Source organism: Erythrolamprus reginae, chromosome 7 (genome assembly GCF_031021105.1).
Source record: "Erythrolamprus reginae isolate rEryReg1 chromosome 7, rEryReg1.hap1, whole genome shotgun sequence".
Classification (NCBI taxonomy): Eukaryota; Metazoa; Chordata; class Lepidosauria; order Squamata; family Dipsadidae; genus Erythrolamprus; species Erythrolamprus reginae.
The window spans coordinates 36,264,870-36,287,832 of record NC_091956.1 but is presented as its reverse complement, the minus strand read 5'-3'; the positions used below and the strand labels follow the sequence as shown (position 1 = coordinate 36,287,832).

General features: G+C 45.0%; 1 protein-coding gene across 2 annotated transcripts in view; it reads right to left on the bottom strand.

The window, feature by feature from the left end:
* Window positions 1-22,963, bottom strand: part of TMEM128 (transmembrane protein 128) — a 39,764-nt gene that overhangs the window by 8,135 nt on the left and 8,666 nt on the right. For both annotated transcript variants that reach the window (XM_070757333.1, XM_070757334.1), the window contains exons 3-4: window positions 4,844-5,005; window positions 947-1,055 (exon numbers count right to left, since the gene is read on the bottom strand). In XM_070757333.1, coding sequence (XP_070613434.1) covers window positions 956-1,055; window positions 4,844-5,005 — 262 coding nt within the window. In that variant the 3' untranslated portion in view covers window positions 947-955. The remainder of the gene's footprint in view (window positions 1-946; window positions 1,056-4,843; window positions 5,006-22,963) is intronic.

The window sequence follows — 22,963 nt, the reverse complement described above, 5'->3', positions numbered from 1 at the left end:
TGGCTCCCCAAATCAACACAGACCATGGAAACTTTCCTATCACATTTGGAAACCTAGGACCCAGAGTATGGAGGAAGAATGGGGAGGCACACACTGCAAGATGCTGGAAGTCCAGTGTGAAGTTTCCACAGTGGCACCATACCAAATTTCTGAGATTGTGGATTTGGGGTTTTCATGAGCATCATCACAATTTTGACAAATCATGGCTTGAACTATCTTGCCTGGCATGTAATAAGTCTCTCATATATTAGTTTCACCTTTTGAAACTGCATTACTGAAATAAATGAACTTTGGCACGCTATTCTAATTTTTTGAGTTTCACCTGCATTCTCATCAGGAATTCTTCCACAAATTACTATACAAATGGATTTTTCAAATCTTGAAATCATCAAGCATTTGATGAAATACTTGAGGACATATCCTATAAGCAAAGAAATACTGTATGGGCAATGTAACAGTGAGAGAGAAAGTAATGTTCAAGTACTCAATATTAAATGAAATGATAGGAATGACAATTACTGTACATCCGCAGGTGATATAAAACTGAATAGGTATGGAAAAGATGAAGAGAATGTAGTCCATTGCTAAGAAAACAGAAAATAGGGATATGGAATATCTCTTTTTAAAAATCTCTGAGTCAACTCAACATGCCTGGATTTCCTGATGGTGTCCTTACTTAGCAATAATGCTAAGTTCTGCTTAAGTTTTTCAGCTAACATCAATCATCTACTAGGAGCTTTGGTGCTGATAGTACTTCAGACTGAATGATGCAATTTCCAAAAACATAACATAGTTCCACAAAAAACACCTTCCAAACCACAAAAAGTAACAGTTCCATTTTGCTTTGCTTTGATCAGCCTTAGAACATGCTCCAAGTCTATTATTGCATGAAAACGAAAAGATTTGGTCATTTAGAGAAACAGAGTTAAGCATCAGATAATCTTACCTGCAAGGTCTAGCCCAAAAGGGACACAAGCATGACTATACCCATAAACTGAATGAAGAGCACCAGAGGTGTCAGAAATGACCACACAGGCCATAAGGAAATGTTAAAACTGGGAATGAAAAAAAAAGAAAGATCAATATTTAATATTTAATATTAGCAACTTTATGTCTAGTTTATCATACTTATATTTAACCTATTACTTTAAAAGTCACTTTTATTCATCTTGAAATATCTTCTGGCAATCTACTCATAAATAAATATATGTTCACACACAGAAATACAAGTATCTTTGTTTTTATTCTCGCTAAGTCCTTTTCTCTTGATAGTATTCTAAATTTTCATAAATTCGTAATTATAAAAAGAACCATGATAAATACAGGTTGTCCTCACTGACTGTAATAGGGACTGGCAACTCCATCACTAAAGGTCGCAGTGATCAAGTACATCACATGACTGCGATGATTACAACATCAGTTGTCAGGATAATTACATTAATTGTCATGGTTTGGTAAACACATCACATGATTACAATCCATACTGCTGGCTTCCCCATTGACTTTGCTTCTGAAATTCAAATTGTGATCACATGATCACAGGATACTGCAACTGTCATAATGCAATATGGTTGCCAAATGGTCAAATTGAGATTACATGACTGACCAAAAGGATGCTACAATCGTTACAGTGATGAAGATCCATTGTAGCTATGAATGGTCACTTGAATGAACAGTGGGTAAGCAAGGATTATCTGTAATTGAGATGTGTGTGTGTGTGTGTGTGTGTGCACTCTGGAAATAGCTAGCAATTCATAAACCTTGTTCTTGAGATAATATAAATGTTTATATTAAAATGTTATGTCATAAAATACATCAAGGAATTAAGGCTAGAATTCTCTGCATGTCAAGAATTTATGCATTTGTCATTTGGAGATTATTTATATTTCTGCATATAGTAACATTCTGACTAGGAGATGATCAAACAGTAAAGCACAGTAATCAGCATGCAAAGACATACACCTCCATAAAATACGCAACAGGAATTTTGGAAGTGTGAGCATGGGCCCTTCTGCAGCCATCTGCAACCTATGCTTACCCAACAATCCCTTTGCAGTGTAGGTATGTGGTGATGCCTGCACACAGTTGCAGAGAAATCAAGTGTTAGGCCAGGGATGTCAAACTCGCAGCCTGTGAGTCAGATGGGGGTGGGACTTTTTGCCTCCACCATTTGGATGAAGCTCTTTCTTCTGCAGCAGCTGATAGGCCGCTGCATTATCTCCCTTTCCAAAAGACCCCTAGCTATCCACCCTAGCCCTTTCATCACAAAACTCCACATTCAGCCACAGCCTTTTGGCCACATGAGGCACTTTGCCACCATTCAATCAAAACGGTCCTAACAAAATGCTACTTTGGAAAGGAAAGAATGGGACAGTTCACTCTTTCATACACACACACACACACACACCAGTTCTAGTCTGACCCCCCTCTCATGCAGGATACTGTTACAAAATCATAGAAATGGAAGGGATCTCAGAGGCCATCTAGTCTGGCACCCTGCTCAAGCAGGAGACCGTTACAGAATCATAGAGATGGAAGGGATCTCAGAGGCCATCTAGTCTGACCTCCAGCTCAAGCAGGAGATTGAAACAGAATGATAGAGATGGAGGGGACCTCAGAAGCCATCTAGTCTGACCCCCAGCTCAAGCAGGAGACTGTTACAGAATCATAGAAATGGAGGGGATCTCAGAGGCCATCTAGTCTGACCCCCTGCTCAAGCAGGAGATTGAAACAGAATGATAGAGATGGAGGGGGGCTCAGAGGCCATCTAGTCTGACCCCCAGCTCAAGCAGGATATTGAAACAGAATGATAGAGATGGAGGAGACTTCAGAGGCCATCTAGTCTGACCCCCTTCTCATTCAGGAGACTGTTACAGAATCAAAGAGATGGAAGGGATCTCAGAGGCCATCTAGTCTGACCCCCTGCTCAAGCAGGAGATTGAAACAGAATGATAGAGGTGGAGGTGATGTCAGAGGCCATCTAGTCTGACCCCCTTTGGAGAAAAAGAGTTGGAGGGCTAATGATCCCTCCCTATTTGCAGAGAGAGAGAGAGGTCTGTTCATGCTCTGGGCATCTAGACGATCCCATACCTTTTTTAACTTTTCCTATGGTCATGTGGAGAGTCCCCAATGTGGGGGGTAGCGGCCTTTGGGAGTTCTTTCACACCCACAAATACAAACATAGAAGGGACCTCAGAGACCATCTAGTCCAACCCTCTTCGCAAGCAGGAGAATTGGTCTCCGGGACAAATTTCTGGGCTGCTAAATTGACTGGTGGAATTCTCTGCCTCACAACATGCTAATCCTTAAAAAGCTAATTTGGGAAGCCAATCAGAGCAGTCCTCACAAAAGAGGGTTGGGGGAGAGAGCTAGGTAGCATCCTCTTAGCAAAGGACAGAAGTGAAGTTACTGGTTACTGTCTGGGGCCCCTTTATAGCCTGGTTGTCATGGTAATTTGTGGAATTTTTACGATGCGTGGAGCACTTATAACAAAAGAAAGTGTTTGTAGAGAGAGCAAAAGAGGTCTCACAAGTGGGGGTAGGGGGTCACCCGTACACATTTAACAAGAGTTGGAAGGAACCTTGGAGATTATTCAGTCCCACCCCGCCCTTCCACCCATACCTTCACATTTCTCTCTCTCTCTCTCCATGGTCCCTTCCAACTCTTGTTAATTTGTACGGGTAGAGGGCAGGAGGGTGGGAATAGATGACTTTCGAGGTCCTTTCCAACATTTGTTAATTTGTATGGGAATCTGTAGAGGTCACCGACTTGAGCAGGGGGTTGGACTACTCTGATGTCTCCTCAAACTCTGTTGTTCTGTAGAAATCTCCTGCTTCAGAAGGGGTTTGGACTAGATGACCTCTGTGGTCCCTTCCATCTTTCAGATTCTGTAGAAATCTGCTTGAGAAGGGGGTTGGACTAGATGCCCTCTAGTTGGTTTTGTCATAACCGCTTGTTCCTTCTTCATCAGCATGCATCGTAACAATTCTACAGATCACCATGACGACCAGGTCATAAAGGGGCCCTAGACAGTAACCAGTAACTTCACTTCTGTCCTTTGCTAAGATGATGCTACCTAGCTCTCTCTCCCACTCCTCTTTTGAGAGGACCAATCTGATTGGTTTCCCAAATTAGCTTTTTAAAGATTAGCATATTGTGAGACAGGGAGTTCCACCAGCCAATTTAGCAGCCCAGAAATTTGACAGGGAGACCAATTATCCTGCTTGAGCAGGGGGGGTCAGACTAGATGGCCTCTGAGATTCCCCCCATCTCTATAATTCTGTAACAGTCTCCTGCATGAGAAGGGGGATTCTGGAGATTGATGATATTAGATCCATCTCTGGTGTTTTGAGTTATTTTATTCTTAACTTACATTATTACATTACTGTATTTTGATTTTATCTGATTTTATTCCTATTAGGAATTTTAACTGTTTTTTCTATGTTGTGTTAACCATTAAGAATTGTTAGATTGCAGTGAGATATAAATAATATAATATATAAAATATATTACTTTGCTGGAAACATATTTTTTACGAATTTTACTCCCTTTATCTACATTACTCACTTAGAAGGCCTCAGTTTATTCTTTAACAAATCTGAAGCTTCATCAGGACCAAAAGCCTCAATACTTAGTAAAGCTAAATAAATGGTTCTGAAACAACCTGAACTAAATTAAACATGTTACATTTTATACAAGCTTTAAAAATTGCTTCAAGAGAGCTAAAGCTAACATAAAGCAGCATTAAAAAACTGTTATTATTGCCTCCTCTCACAAATGTTTTAAGTTACTTTTGTCATGTGTCTCCATTAATATCGGTTTATTCTATGAATGGTCAACTTACCAAACTACTGCAGCAATAAAGTTAGCAGTTGTGATGGGAACAAGAGTAGGATAGCTAGTTTCATAGTCTGCAATTCCATGATACCATTCAAGGTATATGATGCAGTAAAATGCCACTGACAGACTGACTGCTAATAAACAGCTGCCAAGGAGAAACCACCCGCTGCAAGAGAGAGAAAAGGAGAGCTGAGTAAATGCCACAATAAGCTAATTGATCTTGTATTAAGTATGCATCAATGTTGTAAGCATTGCCTCAATTAGATTAATCCAGATCAGAAGTGTTCTTACATTGGCCGAGAAAGACACAAGCCTTACTCTTCAGGTATGCATGGGACTTTTTAGCATACGGGCACCTGAGAAACTAAGATTGGAAACATAGGAGAGAGAGAGAAAAAAGGGATTGAGTTTAAGTAGAATATTTGGACAGCCTTGCCTGGGCTCAGAAGCCAAACATGATTAGGTCTGGTTGATAATTAGATGATGACTTCTAGGGACTCTGATTCATGAGATTAAATTTAAAAACAAATTAAACTAGAAAATCATGATTAAAAATCTTACTGTAAGAGGGAAATGGAAATCATTGAATATCAAGAAAATAGCATGTTCACTGATTTATTTATGCAAAATAGAGTAATGTAAAGTTAAATTTATCAAGAAAAAGATGCTGAAACTCTAACCATAATTCAATTATGAATTATTTTGAAATTTTGAAATGATTCACATTTGCACGGCCTTAATAAAAGGAACTGATTTACATAGCAATATGTACATAATATATAGCCAGGAATAATTATGTTCAGAACATTTTATTGAGAAGTTATTCAGAAAACTCTTAAGGGGGAATCCTAAAGGTGCTTTTTTTCCAAGAGACAAGTGGGCTTTGTGTTTTTTCTTTGAAGGCCTTTTGCTTCTCATTCAAGAAACTTATTCAGCACTGCCTGGATGGTGGAAAATGGAAGGATTTATACTAGTTGCAGACAACTGGTTATTTGCATTCTTTTAGAGTCATTGAGGCCACCTGGAGGTTTATCTGTGTCATCAAGGTCACCTGTAGTGCAAATGGGTGTGGAGCCTTCTTAGAACTGTTGAAGGGACTGTTGCAGACTGGATATAGATGATGTCGTATCCTTCCTCTCTGTTGAGAGAGGGCTGTACAATTTTGACATAGCCTCTTTAAACCAGTGGTCCTCTCTGTCCAAAATGTGGACTCTGCCCAAAATGTGGTCTTCAAAATAGTGGGCTTTCTCTTTTAAATGCTGATGGACAAAGACAAAGTTGCCTCTTAAAAAAAACCCCTTTGTGTTCTGCCGGGCTCTCTGGTATGAGCCTCCGGAAAATTCAAGGGTACAAATTTCAGACACACACACGTTTGAAAATTCAAAATAATGTTCTTTATCACAAAATTCAAAAGAAACAAAGCACCCTTTTTGTACTGCAAAGAGCACTCGTCCCAAAACAACCTTGTAGGCTGTACAATTCCCTTAATCAGTCCTTAAGTACTTAGCTAGCAGCTGTGAAGAAATGATCGGACTCATTCAAGACTATGATGAATACGCATACAGACGGGAAGTTGAACAACTATCCTTGTGGTGTGACCAGAACAATCTAGAACTGAACACATTCAAAACAGTAGAAATGGTGGTAGACTTTAGGAGAAACCCTTCCACCTCTCACAATACTAGACAAAACAGTAGCAACAGTAGAGACCTTCACATTTCTAGGTTCTATCATATCTCAAGACCTAAAATGGTCACCTAACATCAAAAACATCATCAAAAAAGCATAACAAAGAATGTTCTTTCTGCGCCAGCTCCGGGAGCTCAAACTGTCCAAGGAGCTGCTGATACAGTTCTACAGAGGAATCATTGAGTCTTGTCTACTGCACCTCTATAAGCCGACACAGACTTCAGAGGATAATCAGAACTGCAGAAAAAACAATTGCTGCCAACCTGCCTTCCATTGAGGACCTGTATACTGCACGAGTCAAAAAGAGGGCGGGAAAAATATTTACTGACCCCTCACATCCTGGACATAAACTGTTTCAACTCCTACCCTCAAAACATTGCTACAGAGCACTGCACACCAAGACAACTAGACACAAGAACAGTTTTTTCCCGAACGCCATCACTCTACTAAACAAATAATTCCCTCAACACTGTCAGACTTTTTACTAAATCTGCACTTCTATTCTGCTAGTTTTTCTCAACATTCCTATCATCCTTTTCCTCCCACTTAGGACTGTATGACTGTAACTTGTTGCTTGTATCCTAAGATGATTCTTGACAAATGTATCTTTTTCTTTTATGTACGCTGAGAGCATATGCACCAAGACAAATTCCTTGTATGTCCAATCACACTTGGACAATAAAATTCTATTCTATTCTATTCAATGCTGGGAATTGGGGTAAAACTAATCAGGTTACAAAACTCCAAAAGAAATCAAGTAGGACAGGAGAAAGTAACAAGTTTGCAGCTGCTTGTTTTAGCCTCAACCATTTATTTATTTACTTGAATTTATGGGCCGCCCTTCTCCTAGCGGACTGAGGGCGGCTTACAACAGTAAAATTGTTAAATTAAAATGCCCCAATACATAAAATAAGAACAGATAGAAAGATTAAAACCCAATAAAACAACACACAGCCATCACTCATACATACTAGTGGACGGAGCAGAGAACTATCGTTCAATGGCCCCAGGCTGGCTGACATAAATATGTTTTCAGTGCTTTTTGGGATGCGAGGAGAGTGGGGTGGTACAAAAATCTGGGGGGAGTTGGTTCCAGAGAACCAGGGCCCCAGCAAAGAAGGCTCTCCCCTGTGGTCCCACCAGCTGGCATTGTTTGACCGACAGGACCCAGAGCAGGCCAACTCTGTGCGACCAAAGTGATCACCGGGACATATGAGGCAGAAGATGGTCTGTAAATAATCTAGTCCTAAGGCAGTGATGGTGAACATTTTTTTTCCTTGGGTGCCGAAAAAGCATAGGCATGAGCGAGTGCCTCCACCCATAATTAAAATATGTTAAGGGGTTAAATAAGGTTCAGGCAGGAAGTGTTTTTAATAGGAAAGTGAACACAAGAACAAGGGGACACAATCTGAAGTTAGTTGGGGGAAAGATCAGAAGCAACATGAGAAAAGAACCGTTGTACCTACCTGAACGTTCTTCTCGATGCACTGGAAGGAGAGTCAAACATGGGAAATTCCTCTAGTCTTATTGGTAGGGACTGAGTTTAGATTAACATATTAATGAGTACCGCCCCCTAGCTGCCCCAGGCACTCAGTTTTAAAAAATGAAGGAAAGAGAATTGGTAAACTAGATAACATTTATTCAACATAATAACTGATAACTGGCAATTGAGCTATAACGAATAATCGTCCCTGGGCCTACTGGCCGGGAGGATTTGAACTCTCCTTCCAGTGCATTGAGAAGACCGTTCAGGTAGGTACAACGGTTCTTCTCCGCTGCACTGGAAGGAGAGCCCAACATGGGATATACCCAAGTTTAAGTTCCATGGGAGGGAAAAGGCTGGACCAGGGGCGCAGGAGACGTGCACACTCTTTGAAGAACTCGCCTCCTGAACGATGCCTCAGCCGAGGTGAACAAGTCCAGTTTATAGTGTCGTTTGAATGTTGATGGAGCTGACCAAGTGGCTGCCCGGCAAATGTCCTCAATGGACGCCTGAGTAATCCATGTGGCTGAGGTGGCTGCGCTTCAGGTAGAGTGAGCCGTAATCCTGGTTGGCGGGGGTCGAGAACTCACTTTGTAAGCTTCAAAAGCCAGTAACTAAGCGTCTGGTGAAACTTTGAGGCCCATCTTGATCTGAGAAAAGGAGACAAATAGGGCCTGAAGCCTTTCTGAAGGCTTCAGTCCATCTAATATAAATCTTCAATGCCCTTCGGACATCCACTTTGTGCCACCTAAGTTCTGATGGGTGGCTTCCATGCGCACAAAAGTCCGGTATCACGAGGTCTTGTCTCCTATGAAACAATGTATTGACCTTTGGAATAAAGGCCGGATCCAGAGATAGGATGACTCTATCCGGGTGGAAGATGCAAAGGTCTGAACGTACTGAAAGAGCTGACAATTCTGACACTTGATGGGCTGAGGTTGCCGCCACAAGGAAGTGGAGGGAGACCGTACGTAGTGGTTCAAATGGTGGCCCCGTGAGCATTTGTAGAACCAAGGAAACGTCCCAAGTTGGAAAACAGTGAACCGAAGGGTGGTGTTTGTTGGATGCTCCCCAAAGGAAATCTCTGATCCACAGGTGGTGAGCCAGAGAATGGCCGTTCTCAGCCTTTAGGATCGTCGACAGGGCCGCCACCTGTCTCTTTAAGGTATTCGAAGCCAGGCTCTTTTCAAGACCGACTTGGAGAAATTCCAGGACTGGAATCACGGAAGAGTCCTGCGGAACAATCTGGCATTCTTCACAAAATGTACAGAAGCTGGACCACGACGCCTGGTAAATCCTTGACGTAGCCTCGCAGCCTACATAGTGGAGATGACTTTGTCTGGAAGCTGATGGCTTCTCAATCTGTCCCCTTCAAGTGTCAGACGGTTAACTGGAACCATTGAGGTTCTGGGTGGGGAATGAACCCTTGGCTGAGGGAGACCAGGTGATCTGGAATCCTCCATAGGGGGGCGATTAGTCTGTAACCTCCTGATGCCTTGGGAACGAGGAAGACAATTGAATAAAACCCCATACCTTCTAGCTGTTGTGGTACCTTCTTGATAGCCCGAATATCTAAGAGATGGGTGATTTCCTGTTCCAAGATTTCCTGTTTCTGGGAATCCAAGGGCACTGGACATCGCAAAAAACAGTTGGGTGGGGATTGCATGAACTCCAACCGAACTCCTTGCAACACCGTGGCCAGCGCCCATTTGTCTGAGGATGTAGTCTCCCAGGAGGTGCTGAAAAACTGAAGTTTGCCTCCTATGGAGAGCAACTTGGAAGAGTCACTTGTTGCGTCTGAAGTCTCTTTGATTGGAACCTCTGAAGGGGCGTCTTGACTGCTGATAGTTCCTAGATCTGTCCTGGAAACCGGGTCTATCACCTCTAAAGAAGGGTTGGTTGTACTGACCCCTGAGAATATGACCTCGGTGTCTGGGTTGCGCCCGAGGAAGAGTCCCAATGAAAGAGCTGTCTCCTGAAGTAAGGGGTAGTGCGTGGCCTCCTGAGGCTTGTAAGATTTCGGAAGGATCTTTTGTTTGTCCTTGTCCTCTACGAGAACGGGTTCCAATGCCTCCCCGAACAGGTTGGAGCCCTGAAATGGGGCAGAGGCCAAGGACCACTTCGACTTGGTGTCCGCCTGCCAGCTACGAAGCCATAAGAGGCGTCTCAAAGACAGTGTGGCCGCCATCCCTCTGGAGGAGAATTTTGCCGCATTCGGAGTGGCGTCAGCAGAGAATTCTGCCACGGCCATTAGTTTATTCAGGTCCTGTCGCAAGCAGGCACCCATCAAGAAATGCATTGCCTGCATTTCTTGGATCCATGTGATTGATGCCCTGTTGAAAAAGGAAGCTGCCAAAGCAGCCCTTAGGCTCCAACTGGCCATCTGATGCATCTTTCGTAATAGCATTCCCGCCTTTCTGTCATAGGGTTTAAGGCTGTTGGCTGTTTCTGATGGTACCAAGGCATTAGAAACAATGGTTGCTACGGGCTTGTCGATGGGTGGAAACTGAAGCAATGTTTCAATTTCGTCATCGAAGGTGTAAAACTTCCTTTCCATCATTGAAGGACCTTGAGCCGCCGCTGGGTGTTGCCACGGATGCTTTAGGTTTTCCAAGAAAATCTAGGAAGACGGTATGTGATCTGATTCCTTGGTAGGCTCTTTGAACAGAGTTGCCAATGGTCTGGATGCCTCTGCCGTGTCCGAGGGTTTCACGGAGCCTGGCAGGTCTACAATCTGCTTTGCCTTATGAAGCAGTATTCTAACGAGCGATGGCTTGAACAGACCAGTAAAGGACGGCTGCTCGGGAGCTGTCTCATCTTCAGATAAGTCGTTGTCCCTGTCACTGCCGTCATCCAGTGAGGCTAGCTCCTCCGCTAAGGACCCAAACCCTGAAGGGGGCGATGGTGCAGTACCTAGACTGAGCCTGGCGGGGGTGTTGAAAGGTGTGCTGTTGCACCCCCGTCGCCATGCCCTGAGAATAGGCACTTGCTATCAAGTCCTGTAGCAAAGGGTTTGGGCCCTGCCAGGTGTCAGTATGAGCCCGGAGTCCTGCAGCTGTGGGCGTAAACGTGGCTGAAGGGGTATGGATGCCCCCTGGTGAGCTGAAAGGCACGTGTATAGGCTGGCTCGATGGTCCGGGTCTTTCAGGCCTAAGTCCCGGTGATGTGACCCCTGAAGGTGGTAAGGGAGACAAATGGCAGTCAGGTGACCAATCCCTCTCCGTAGCAGATCCCGCAGGTCCAGTAAAGGTCTGGGGGGATGATATACCCAGGGGTTGTATCACTGGCTGGAAAGGAGGCACTGTTGGGACTAGGCCTCTAGGGGATGAGGCAGAAGAATGTAAGGCCACCTCCAGACACTGTTTCAGGGCCTTTATCTTATTTTATTTTTTTTATTATATTTTATTATTATTTTTATTATTTTTATTTTTTTTATTTTATTTTATTTATTTTATTATTTTATTTATTTTATTTATTTTATTATTTTATTTTATTTTATTTATTTTATTTATTTTATTTTATTTATTTTATTTTATTTATTTGTATGCCGCCTCTCTCCGTAGACTCGGGGCGGCTAACAACAATAATAAAACAGCATATGACAAATCTAATATTTAAAATAATTAAAAAACCCTTATTAAAAACCAAACATACACACAAACATACCATGCATGAATTGTATTATTATTATTATTATTATTATTATTATTATTATTATTATTATTATTATTATTAATTTATTTATTTATTAGATTTGTATGCCACCCCTCTCCGCAGACTCGTATAGGCCTAGGGGGAAAGGAATATCTCAACTCCCCCATGCTAGATGACAGGTGTGGGTTTTAAGGAACTTACGAAAGGCGAGAAGGGTGGGGGCAATTCTGATCTCTGGAGAGAGCTGATTCCAGAGGGTCATGGCCGCCACAGAGAAGGCTCTTCCCCTGGATCCCGCCAAACGACATTGTTTAGTCAACGGGACCCAGAGAAGGCCAACTCTGTGGGACCTAATTGGTTGCTGGGATTTGTGCGGCAGAACGCGGTCCCGGAGATATTCTGGCCAATGCCATGAAGGGCTTTATAGGTCATAACCAACACTTTGAATTGTGATCGGAAACTGATCGGTAACCAATGCAGACTGCAGAGTGTTGGTGTAACATGGGCATACCTAGGGAAGCCCATGATTGCTCTCGCAGCTGCATTCTACAAGATCTGAAGTTTCCAAACACTTTTCAAAGGTAGCCCCATGTAGAGAGCGTGACAGTAGTCAAACCTCAAAGTGATGAGGGCATGAGTGACTGTGAGCAGTGACCCCCGGTCCAAATAGGGCCGCAACTGGTGCACCAGGTGAACCTGGGCAAACGCCCCCCTCGCCACAGCTGAAAGATGTTTCTCTAATGTGAGCTGTGGATCGAGGAGGACATCCAACTTGCGGACCCTCTCTGAGGAAGTCAATGATTCCCACCCTCAGGGTGATGGACGGACAGATGGGATTGTCCCTGGGAGGCAAAATCCACAGCCACTCCGTCTTATCAGGGTTGAGTTCGAGTCTGTTGACACCCATCCAGACCCCAACAGCCTCCAGGCACCAGCACATCACATCCACTGTTTCGTTGACTGGACATGGGGTGGAGATGTACAACTGATGATACCTCACCCTATGCCCTAGGAGAATCTTGCCCAGTGGTTTCATGTAGATATTAAATAGCAGGGGGGAGAGGACTGACACCTGAGGCACTCCAAAAGGGAGAAGCCTAGAGGTCAATCTCTGACCCCCCACTAACACCGACTGCGACTGACCGGAGAGGTAGGAGGAGAACCACTGAAGAACAGTGCCTCCCACTCCGAACTCCTCCAGCCGGCGCAGAAGGATATCATGGTCGATGGTATCGAAAGCCGCTGAGAGGTCGAGAAGCACCAGGACAGAGGATAAACCCGTCCCGGGCCTGCCAGAGATCATCCATCAACGCGACCAAAGCAGTTTCCGTGCTGTAGCCGGGCCTGAATCCTGACTGCTGAGGGCCTAGATAATCGGCTTCTTCCAAGGACTGCTGGAGCGCCACCACCTTCTCAACAACCTTCCCCATAAAGGGAAGGTTGGGGACTGGACGATAGCTGTTGAGAATGGCTGGGTCCAGGGAAGGCTTCTTGAGGAGGGGGCACACAAGTGCCTCCTTGTAGGGATCCAGAAAAGACCCCCTCCCCAAAGAAGCGTTGATAATCTCTTGGACACAGCTCTGTGTCACCTCCCTGCTGGCCGAGACCAGCCAGGAGGGACACGGATCCAGTAAACAGGTGGCGGAACTCACAGGTCCAATGGCCTTGTCCACTTCATCAGGCGTCACCAGATCAAACTCTTCCCAGACAAATGGACAAGTACGGGGCCCAGTCACCTTGACTGATTCGTTGTCAGTCGACTCTGTTATCCAATTGGAGTCGAGGTCCGCTCGGATCCAAGCTATTTTATCAGCGAAAAACATGTTAAAGTCCTCGGCACTACTCTGCAAGGGCTCCCCAACTCCCCCCTGGTTAAGAAGGGAGCGGGTCACCCTAAACAGAGCAGCCGGGCGGGATTCCGTTGATGTAATCAAGGTTGTATGGTACGGGCATCTTGCCGCCTTGAGTGCCACTTTGTAAGTCTTAATATGAGCTCTTACAAGTGTTCGATCGGATTTGGACTTACTCTTCCTCCATCGCTTCTCTAATGTCTCTTCTGGCGTTTCAACTCCCGGAGCTCATCGTTGAACCATTGAGCTCTAAGGGGTCTAGTGCCATGAAGAGGTCACAATGGTGCAGTCTAGTCAAGAGCCTCCGCTCCAGCCTTGTTCCATGCCTCAGCAAGACACTCTGTCGAACTGTGGATGAGTGTATCTGGAATAACCCCAAGCACCTTCTGAAAGCCCTCTGGGTCCATCAGGTATCTGGGGTGGAACCACCTAGTTGTTTTCGCCTGGGAAGGATTGCAGGGAAGGATTGGAGCCAGGAAGTCAAGCCGCAATAGAAAATGGTCCAACCATGACAAAGGCAACACTTCTAAGCCCCTTAGTCTCAGACCATTGCTCAATTGCTCAGAGAGGAATACCATGTCAGGTGGGTCAGACCCTGTACTACTTGAGTCAGGTCCATGGCTGTCATGGTGGCCATGAACTCCTGTGACGGTGACGAGTGACGGCAGGTTAAAGTCCCCCAAGACAATAAGTCTGTGTAACCACACCGCCAGCCCGGCTACTTCCTCGAGCAGCACAGGCAGGGCTGTTGAAACGTAGCTGGGAGGCAGGTACGTGAGAAACAAGCCCACCTGAACCCCTAAGTCCAACTTCACCAAGAGGGACTCACAACCCGCATCTCTGGAGCAATTCAGTCTACACAGGCAAAGGCTCTCCCTGGCTATAATGGGGGTGAGGCTGATGCCATATCTGAAACCCGGCTGGGCAGATTTCAAAGAGAGGAACTCCTCCCTCCGGGTCCAACCAGGTTTCAGTCACACATGCCAGGTCGGCCTCCTCATCCAGAATCAAATCCCAGATGAGGAGAGCTTTATTTACCACCGACCTGGCATTGGGTAGCAGCAGCCTGAGCCCAGGACCAGAATTACACTCATCACCAGTGCTCTGGGTTGAGCTCACGGAGCCGGAACATGGGATCGTTATTAAGTAGTGATCTCTCGTTCCCCTAGAATGGCTAGCTCCATGGCTCCCGCCATACCTGCCTCTCTCCAGCAACACCGGGATATTCCGACCCTCTGCCACCCCAGAGATCGGTGCCCCCTTCCCTTCCGCCTCTCCAGTGTCAGGTAGGCCAATTAAATCATTCATACCATTTCTATTCATTTCATTCATATCAAAATTCCACCCACTCCACCCATAGCAATCACTCATTTCATACATATTATCACATCCAGCCCAATTATCCATCATTTTTTTAAAGAAACACAATTTACTCTAAAGTTTACTCTACAAATTGATATTAATTGATAATCAATATTAAAATATATAAATTATTAAAAAATTAAAATTAGAAATATTTAAAAATGTTAAGAATAGAGGAGATAGTCCACTTCATTAGTCAATCAGTCAAGTATCACCTAAGTTCAAAGAAATCTTGATAGAGGAGGAGGAAGACTTATCCTTGGCCCTACTTGCATAGGCCTTTCCCTTGGCTTTAGAGGTCACTGGGGAAGGGGCCGCTTTATCCCCCGCTGCCTACTGTTCACTCCCTCTATGGCTGGGGATCCTCCGTGAACCGCTCTGCCCATATCCAAAATGGTGGGCGCGTTTTCTCTCGGCTGGGGAGCACTGTTCTTGCTCCCGGCCACTGAGGCTCTTTCCACCCCCCCCCCCATGCCTCGGGCGGGCGCAAATCCGTTGGTTTGGCTTCTTCAAGAGCCTGGCACCGGAAATGGGGTTCTCGCTGCGGCACGGAGCCCCCAAAACAACAGGCGCCCTCTAGCCTTACCTGGGGAGCGCAGCATTTCAGTTCCGCTGCTTGTCCTCTTCGCGTCTGCCCACGGTCCCGGCGGCGCGACAAATCAGCTGGGAAGCAGCTTTACAGACCCCTTGGATCGCAGCGCCAACGACCTGGAATGTTTCCAGCCTCACAGTGGGGGGGGCACGGACCCCCCACCTTAGGCTTCCAGCCGGGTTTGACCATGGGGGCTAGTGACCTTGGGCTGCAACTCCTCTCTCAGGGCAGTTCTCTCTGGGAGAAGAGGCCGTATGAGGAGCCATGAAGGGGGTGGTGCCTGCGGAGGGCAGAGACCCCAGTTGTACTTCTGGCCTGAAAAGGAAAGTAAGGTTAATGTTATAAGCACAAACAAACAAACAAATCAAGGTTTTAATCTGGATAGAACCAGGAGAAAAACTCATTACGTCCCTACACTAGACTGAGTTTTTAAAACTGGGTGCCTGGGGCAGCTAGGGGGCGGTACCTCATTAATATGTTAATCTAAACTCAGTCCCTACCAATAAGACTAGAGGAATTTCCCATGTTGGACTCTCCTTCCAGTTCAGTGGAGAATATTATTTTACTGAAACAAACTTGGAACAAACTACTGAAACAAGCTTGGAACAAACTTCCAGCAGACGTGGTTGGTAAATCAACAGTTACTGAATTTAAACATGCCTGGGATAAACATATACCCATTCCCATTTTTTCCAATGACCCTTCCCCACCCCTTTTAATGATTTAAATTTAATAAACTATTTTTAAAATAAATAAATAAATAAATATACCTGCCTAGGATAAACATATCTCTATCCTAAGATAAAATACAGGAAATAGTATAAGGGCAGACTAGATGGACCATTTTTCTGCCGTCAATCTTCTATGTTTCTATGTTTCATAACTGAATGCCTTGGGAAGGCGAAAACAGCTTCCCCTGCCCCCTGGAGGTCTGTTTCCCAACTTTTGGTGGGCCCAGTGGGCTCGTGTTTTGCCTTCCCCAGGCTCCAAAGTATTCCCTGGAACCAGGAGAGGGTAATAACTCCCTCCCCCATCCCCCTGGAGGCTCGCTGGAAGCCAAAAATGCCCTCCCAGAGCGTCTGTGCGAGCCAAAAATTAGTTGACCAGCACACGTATGCACGCTGGAGCTACTCTAGGGCAACAGCTTGTGTGCCAGCAAAAATGGCTTTGTGTGCCACCTGTGGCGCCCGTGCCATAGGTTCACTATCACTGTCCTAAGCCATATTGGGCTATAGGTAATAACCAACACCTTGATTTGCATTTGTAGACCAATTGGCAGCCAGTGCAGCTCGCAGAGTGTTGGACTAATATGGGTGTATCGAGGTACATCCATCACAGCTTGTGCGGCTTCATGCTGAACAAGTTGAAATCTCCGAATGTTCTTCAAGGGTAGCCCCAAGTAGAGCGCATTGCAGTAGTCAAGCCTCGAGGTGATGAGTGACTGTGAGAAGAGACTCCCTATCCAAATAGGGCCGCAACTGGTGCATCAGGTAAACCTGTGCGAAACTCCCCCGAGCCACAGCTGAGAGATGTTGCTCTAACCTCAGCTGTGGATCTAGGACTCCCAAGTTGCGGACCTTCTCTGAGGGGGTCAAGATTTCCCCACCCCCTAGGGTAATGGAGGGATAGATCACATTGTCCTTGGGAGGCAAAACCCATAGCCATTCAGTCTTGTCAGGGTTGACCTTGAGCCTGTTGGCGCCCATCCAGACCCTCACAGCCTCCATGGATCATCCATCAGTGTGACCAGAACAATTTCAGTGCTGTAACTGAGCCTGAAACCAGACTGATAAGGATAATCAGCTTCATCCAAGGACTGTAGGAGCTGAGGAGTCATCACCTTCTCAACAACAGTCCCTGAAAAGAGAATGTTGGAGACTGGAGGATAGCCAGATCCAGGGAAGGCTTCTTGAGGAGAGGGAGCACAACCACCTCCTTTAACAGAAGGAGGAAGCAACCTTCTCTCAAAGAAATGTTGAGCACTGCCTGGATCCAGCCTCATGTTACCTCCCTGCTGGCCGAAACCAGCTAGGAGGGACACGGGTCCACAAACAGGTCGAGGAGCTCACAGCTCCTATGGCCTTGCCCACTTCATCAAGCATCACTCAGTTCAAACTCTTCCCATACAACCGGACTTGTCCCAGTCACGTCAGTTGATTCTGCCCAGTCAGAGTCCAGGTCTTTCTGGATCTGAGCGATTCTCTCTATGAGAAACTGATTAAATTCCTCAGCTCTACCCTACAAGAATAGCAGCATCCCCTTGATCACTTGATCAAAAGTTAAATGCTTGGTATATTCACTCATATTTATGATGGTTGCAGTGTAGTGGGGTCATGTGATCATATTGACCATCTGACAAGCAAAGTCATTAAGAAAGCCAGATTTGTTTAATAATCGTGTTTATAACTGTGGCAAGAAAGTCTATAAAGAAAACTATTACAAACTATTTTACAGGTGGTATCTACCACCGGCAAGACTTGCCAAAATTTACCCAGCACTACAAAATGTATGTTGGAAATGCAATAAAGAAAAAGGAACTTTCTTCCATATGTGGTGGTCCTGCCCTAAAATCCAAAAAATTTGGGAAACAATTTACAAATGGTTAAAGGAAATCACGAAGGAGGAAATAGCGTACTCACCGGAGGGGATGCTCCTCGGAATTTGGAAAAAATCTTACTCGAAACAAACCCTTTTTTTAGTGACTCACATAAATACAGCTACAAGAATTGCAATTGCGCAAACATGGAAGAACAAACAGACCCCCAATGTAAATTTAATAATAGAAAAAATATATACATGTGCAGAAATGGATAAATTGACAAACCTACTTAAGGGAAACAGAATCAACGAAACTAAAAGCATGTGGAACAATTGGCACGAGTGGATTCAAAGGAAAAGATTTGTATAACCTTATAAAAAATAGCAGCACAAACCTTAAAAAAGAAAAGAAAATACCATTTGAATGTTTTTACCCTGTTTTGCATTGCATAGTATTAAGTTAATATTATCCATATAACAACTGTAACCGGTAAAAAAGTTGGATAAGACCTGTAAACTGTATAAACAAATTGTGATATATGTATCTATAAAACAATAAAAAGATTTGCAAAAAAAGAAAAAAAAGAAAGAAAGCCAGATTTGTTTAATAATCGTGTTTATAACTGTGGCAAGAAAGTTTGGAAAGTTTGGAAAAAATAACTTAACAAACGTCTCACTTAGCAACAGTAATTTTGGGCTCAATTGTGGTCAAAGATCAAGGACTCCAATGTTAACTTTGTTTTGCTTTTTTTAAGAGAGAAATTAGAGGGGATTGAAGTGGGGAAATAATTCTCTATGGAAGTAATAGGGTTGGTTATTTCTAGCAATTGGTTTAATGGCAGGGAGATAAATTCTGTATTTATTCTGTTCAATCACAACCTTTTAAATTAATAATATATTTTCTATACCAATATATTATCTCCACCATATATTTGCTAACATCAATATTCTCTATGCCAGGAGTGAGCAATTAATTTTCCTAAGGGACCATATGAAAATCTGCGATTATTGTGGAGGGCCATTGGTCCTCCCCATACCAAAGGGCCAGATACACTCGTCCACAGTTTGGCAGAGTCTCTGGCTGAGGCCTGGAACAAGGCTGCAACGGAGGCCCTTGACCGAATTGCGCTGCTGCAACCTCTCCACAGCACTAGACCCTGTAGAGCTCCATGGTTCAACGAGGAGCTCCGGGAGTTGAAACGCCAGAAGAGACGTCTAGAGAAGCGATGGAGGAAGAGTAAGTCCAAATCCGATCGAACACTTGTAAGAGCTCATATTAAGACTTATAAAGTGGCGCTCAAGGCGGCAAGATGCATGTATCATGTCGCCTTGATTGCATCAGCGGAATCCCGCCCGGCCGCTCTGTTTAGGGTAACCCGCTCCCTTCTTAACCAGGGGGGAGTTGGGGAGCCCTTGCAGAGTAATGCCGAGGTTTTTCGTTGATAAAATCGCTCGGATCCGAGCGGACCTCGACTCCAATTGTAAAACAGAGTCTACTGTCAACAAGTCAGTCGAGGTGACTGGGGCTAAACGTCTTTGTCCATCTGTCTGGGGGGAGTTTGACTTGGTGACACCTGATGAAATGGACAAGGCCATTGGAGCTGTGAGTTCCGCCACCTGTCTACTGGATCCATGTCCCTCTTGGTTGGTTTCGGTCAGTCGAGAGGTGACACGGAGCTGGGTCCAGGAGATTGTCAATGCCTCCATGGGGAAGGGGTCCTTTCCGGCTTCTTATACGGAGGCACTTGCGCACCCCCTCCTCAAGAAGTCTTCCCTGGACCCAGCCATGCTCAATAACTACCGTCCAGTCTCCAACCATCCCTTTATGGGGAAGGTTGTTGAGAAGGTGGTGGCGCTTCAACTCCAGCGGTCCTTGGAAGAAGCCGATTATCTAGGTCCTCGACAGTCTGGATTCAGGCCCAGTTACAGCACGGAAACTGCTTTGGTTGCGCTGATGGATGATCTCTGGCGGGCCGGGACAGGGGCTTGTCCTCTGTCCTGGTGCTTCTTGACCTCTCAGCAGCTTTTGATACCATTGACCATGGTATCCTTCTGCACCGGCTGGAGGGGTTGGGAGTGGGAGGCACTGTTCTTCAGTGGTTCTCCTCCTACCACTCCGGTCGGTCGCAGTCGGTGTTAGTGGGGGGTCAGAGGTCGACCTCTAGGTCTCTCCCTTGTGGGGTGCCTCAGGGGTCGGTCCTCTCCCCCCTGCTATTTAATATTTACATGAAACCGCTGGGTGAGATCATCCATGGGCATGGGATGAGGTATCATCAATATGCCGATGATACCCAGTTATACATCTCCACCCCATGTCCAGTCAACGAAGCAGTGGAAGTGATGTGCCGGTGCCTGGAGGCTGTTGGGGCCTGGATGGGTGTCAACAAACTCAAACTCAACCCAGACAAGACGGAGTGGCTGTGGGTCTTGTCTCCCAAGGACAATTCCATCTGTCCGTCCATTACCCTGGGGGGAGAATCATTGACCCCCTCAGAGAGGGTTCGCAACTTGGGCGTCCTCCTCGATCCCCAGCTCACATTAGAGAAACACCTTTCAGTTGTGGCGAGGGGGGCGTTTGCCCAGGTTCGCCTGGTGCACCAATTGCGACCCTATTTGGACCGGGAGTCACTGCTCACAGTCACTCAGGCCCTCATCACCTCGAGGCTCGACTACTATAACGCTCTCTACATGGGGCTACCTTTCAAAACTTCAGATCGTGCAGAATGCAGCTGCGAGAGCAATCATGGGCTTCCCCAAATATGCCCATGTTAAACCAACACTCCGCAGTCTGCATTGGCTGCCAATCAGTTTCCGGTCACAATTCAAAGTGTTGGTTATGACCTATAAAGCCCTTCATGGCACTGGACCAGATTACCTCAGGGACCGCCTTCTGCTGCACGAATCCCAGCGACCAGTTAGGTCCCACAGAGTGGGTCTTCTCCGGGTCCCATCAACCAATGTCGCTTGGCAGGGCCCAGGGGAAGAGCCTTCTCTGTGGCGGCCCCCGCCCTCTGGAACCAACTCCCCTCAGATATTAGAATTGCCCCCACCCTCGCCTTTCATAAGCTGCTTAAAACCCACCTCTGCTGCCAGGCATAGGGGAATTGAGATAGGCTTTCCCCCTAGGCCTTTACAATTTTATGCATGGTATGTCTGTATGTCTGATTGGTTTTTATAATAATGGGTTTTTAACTGTTTTTAGTATTGGATTATTGTTATATGCTGTTTTATTACTGTTGTTAGCCGCCCCGAGTCTGTGGAGAGGGGCGGCATACAAATCCAATAAATGAATGAACGAACGAACGAACAAACAAACAAACAAACAAACAAACAAACAAACAAACAAACAACAGTCAAGAGACCAGATTTAGCCTAGGGCTGCAAAATGCCTAGATCTGGTCTACATACGGAACATTAACATTCATTGTTTCTGAAGGTTTGTTTTATATAGATCCTAATTTTATTTTATTCTATTTGGTCCTTTTATATACGTAGGTTGACAATACTGGGTTGAAATGTAAAAAAAATATTAAATATATTTGAATAGCTGAAGTTATATTTATACAAGAATCTTGTACAGGTAGTCCCGATTTCCAACCACAACTGCTCCCAGAATTATGGCTGTAAGTTATTGTGATTATTAAATGAGGTGCTTACATAATGACAATTGTTTGTCCCTTTTGCAACTGTTAAGTAACCACAAGGATCATTAAACAGAGAACAGGCTGTCTTGAGAGGGGGGGGAGCCCTGAGAGGATTGAACTGCAGCACCCACACTGGTCCTCCCCTAGCTCAAGGCAATCCCTCACATAGCTTGCTGCCTTGCTAGGTCCCATACCCTTAACCAGTGGTTCTCAACCTTTCTAATGCCATGACCCCTTAATACAGTTCCTCATGCTGTGCTGACCACCAATCATAAAATTATTTTTGTTGCTACTTCATAGCTGGAATTTTGCTACTATTATGAATTGCAACTTTGTGACCCATGGACTCAGGAATTCTGGGAGTTGAAGTCCACAGGTTGTGAAGGAGCTATAGTTGCCCACAAGTGGAAATTCCTAAAGGAGTTGAAACTTTAAAAAAACCCTTTGTTTATTTATTTATTAGATTTGTATCCCACCCCTCTCCGCAGACTCGGGGCAGCTCACAACAATAATAAAACAATGTACAAAGAACAAATCTAATATTTAAAAAATATCAAAAAACCCATTATTTAAAAAACATACAACACAAGCATACCATACATAAAACTATCTAGGCCTGGGGGAGTTCCTTCTTGCAAAGGTGCACACTGTGGTTCTAGTAGGTTCTGAAGGGTCTTGGCGTCCCCTTGCTTTCTTCTCTTCCCAATTGGATGAACCTCGGTTTCCCCTTGTTCCCTCCCAGGTTTTTTTCTGGGGCAGGGTTGGCTTTCTCTTTCAAGGACCCCGCTAAGAAGTGCACTCCCAATCCCCTGCCTTCATGCTTTTAGGGTAGGTTGTGATACTGAAAGTGCGCTGAGGGAGTCGATATCCTGGGAGCATGGAGGAACTTTGCTTGGGAATAGAGTCCTCAATGCAGTGAGATAGAGTGGAGGAGGCAGGGAGGAGTATGATGGGCTAACACTCACATTACCCTCCCCTCCCCCCCAATCCTGTTGCTCAGCAAAGCATTTACCAGGAGGGGGAAACGCAGGGGCGGGAGAGAAGTTTGTTGCACAGCCTGTTAGTGTTCCCGAGGCTGGGAAGTGAGTCCTGCTGATACCATGGACGTCTCTTATTAGTTTATTACACTCTTCAGATTTATTACATATAATGTATGCCATAGCAAACAGCAGCATTTGGCTGATTAAAAATATGTACACAGATAACTAAACAGAGACATATTCAATTCGGTATATGTATGGGAAATCACCAGAAAATCCAAGATTGTAAGGTAGCTTGGGGAAGACAAAAGTAATCTCATTTTTCATTGCCA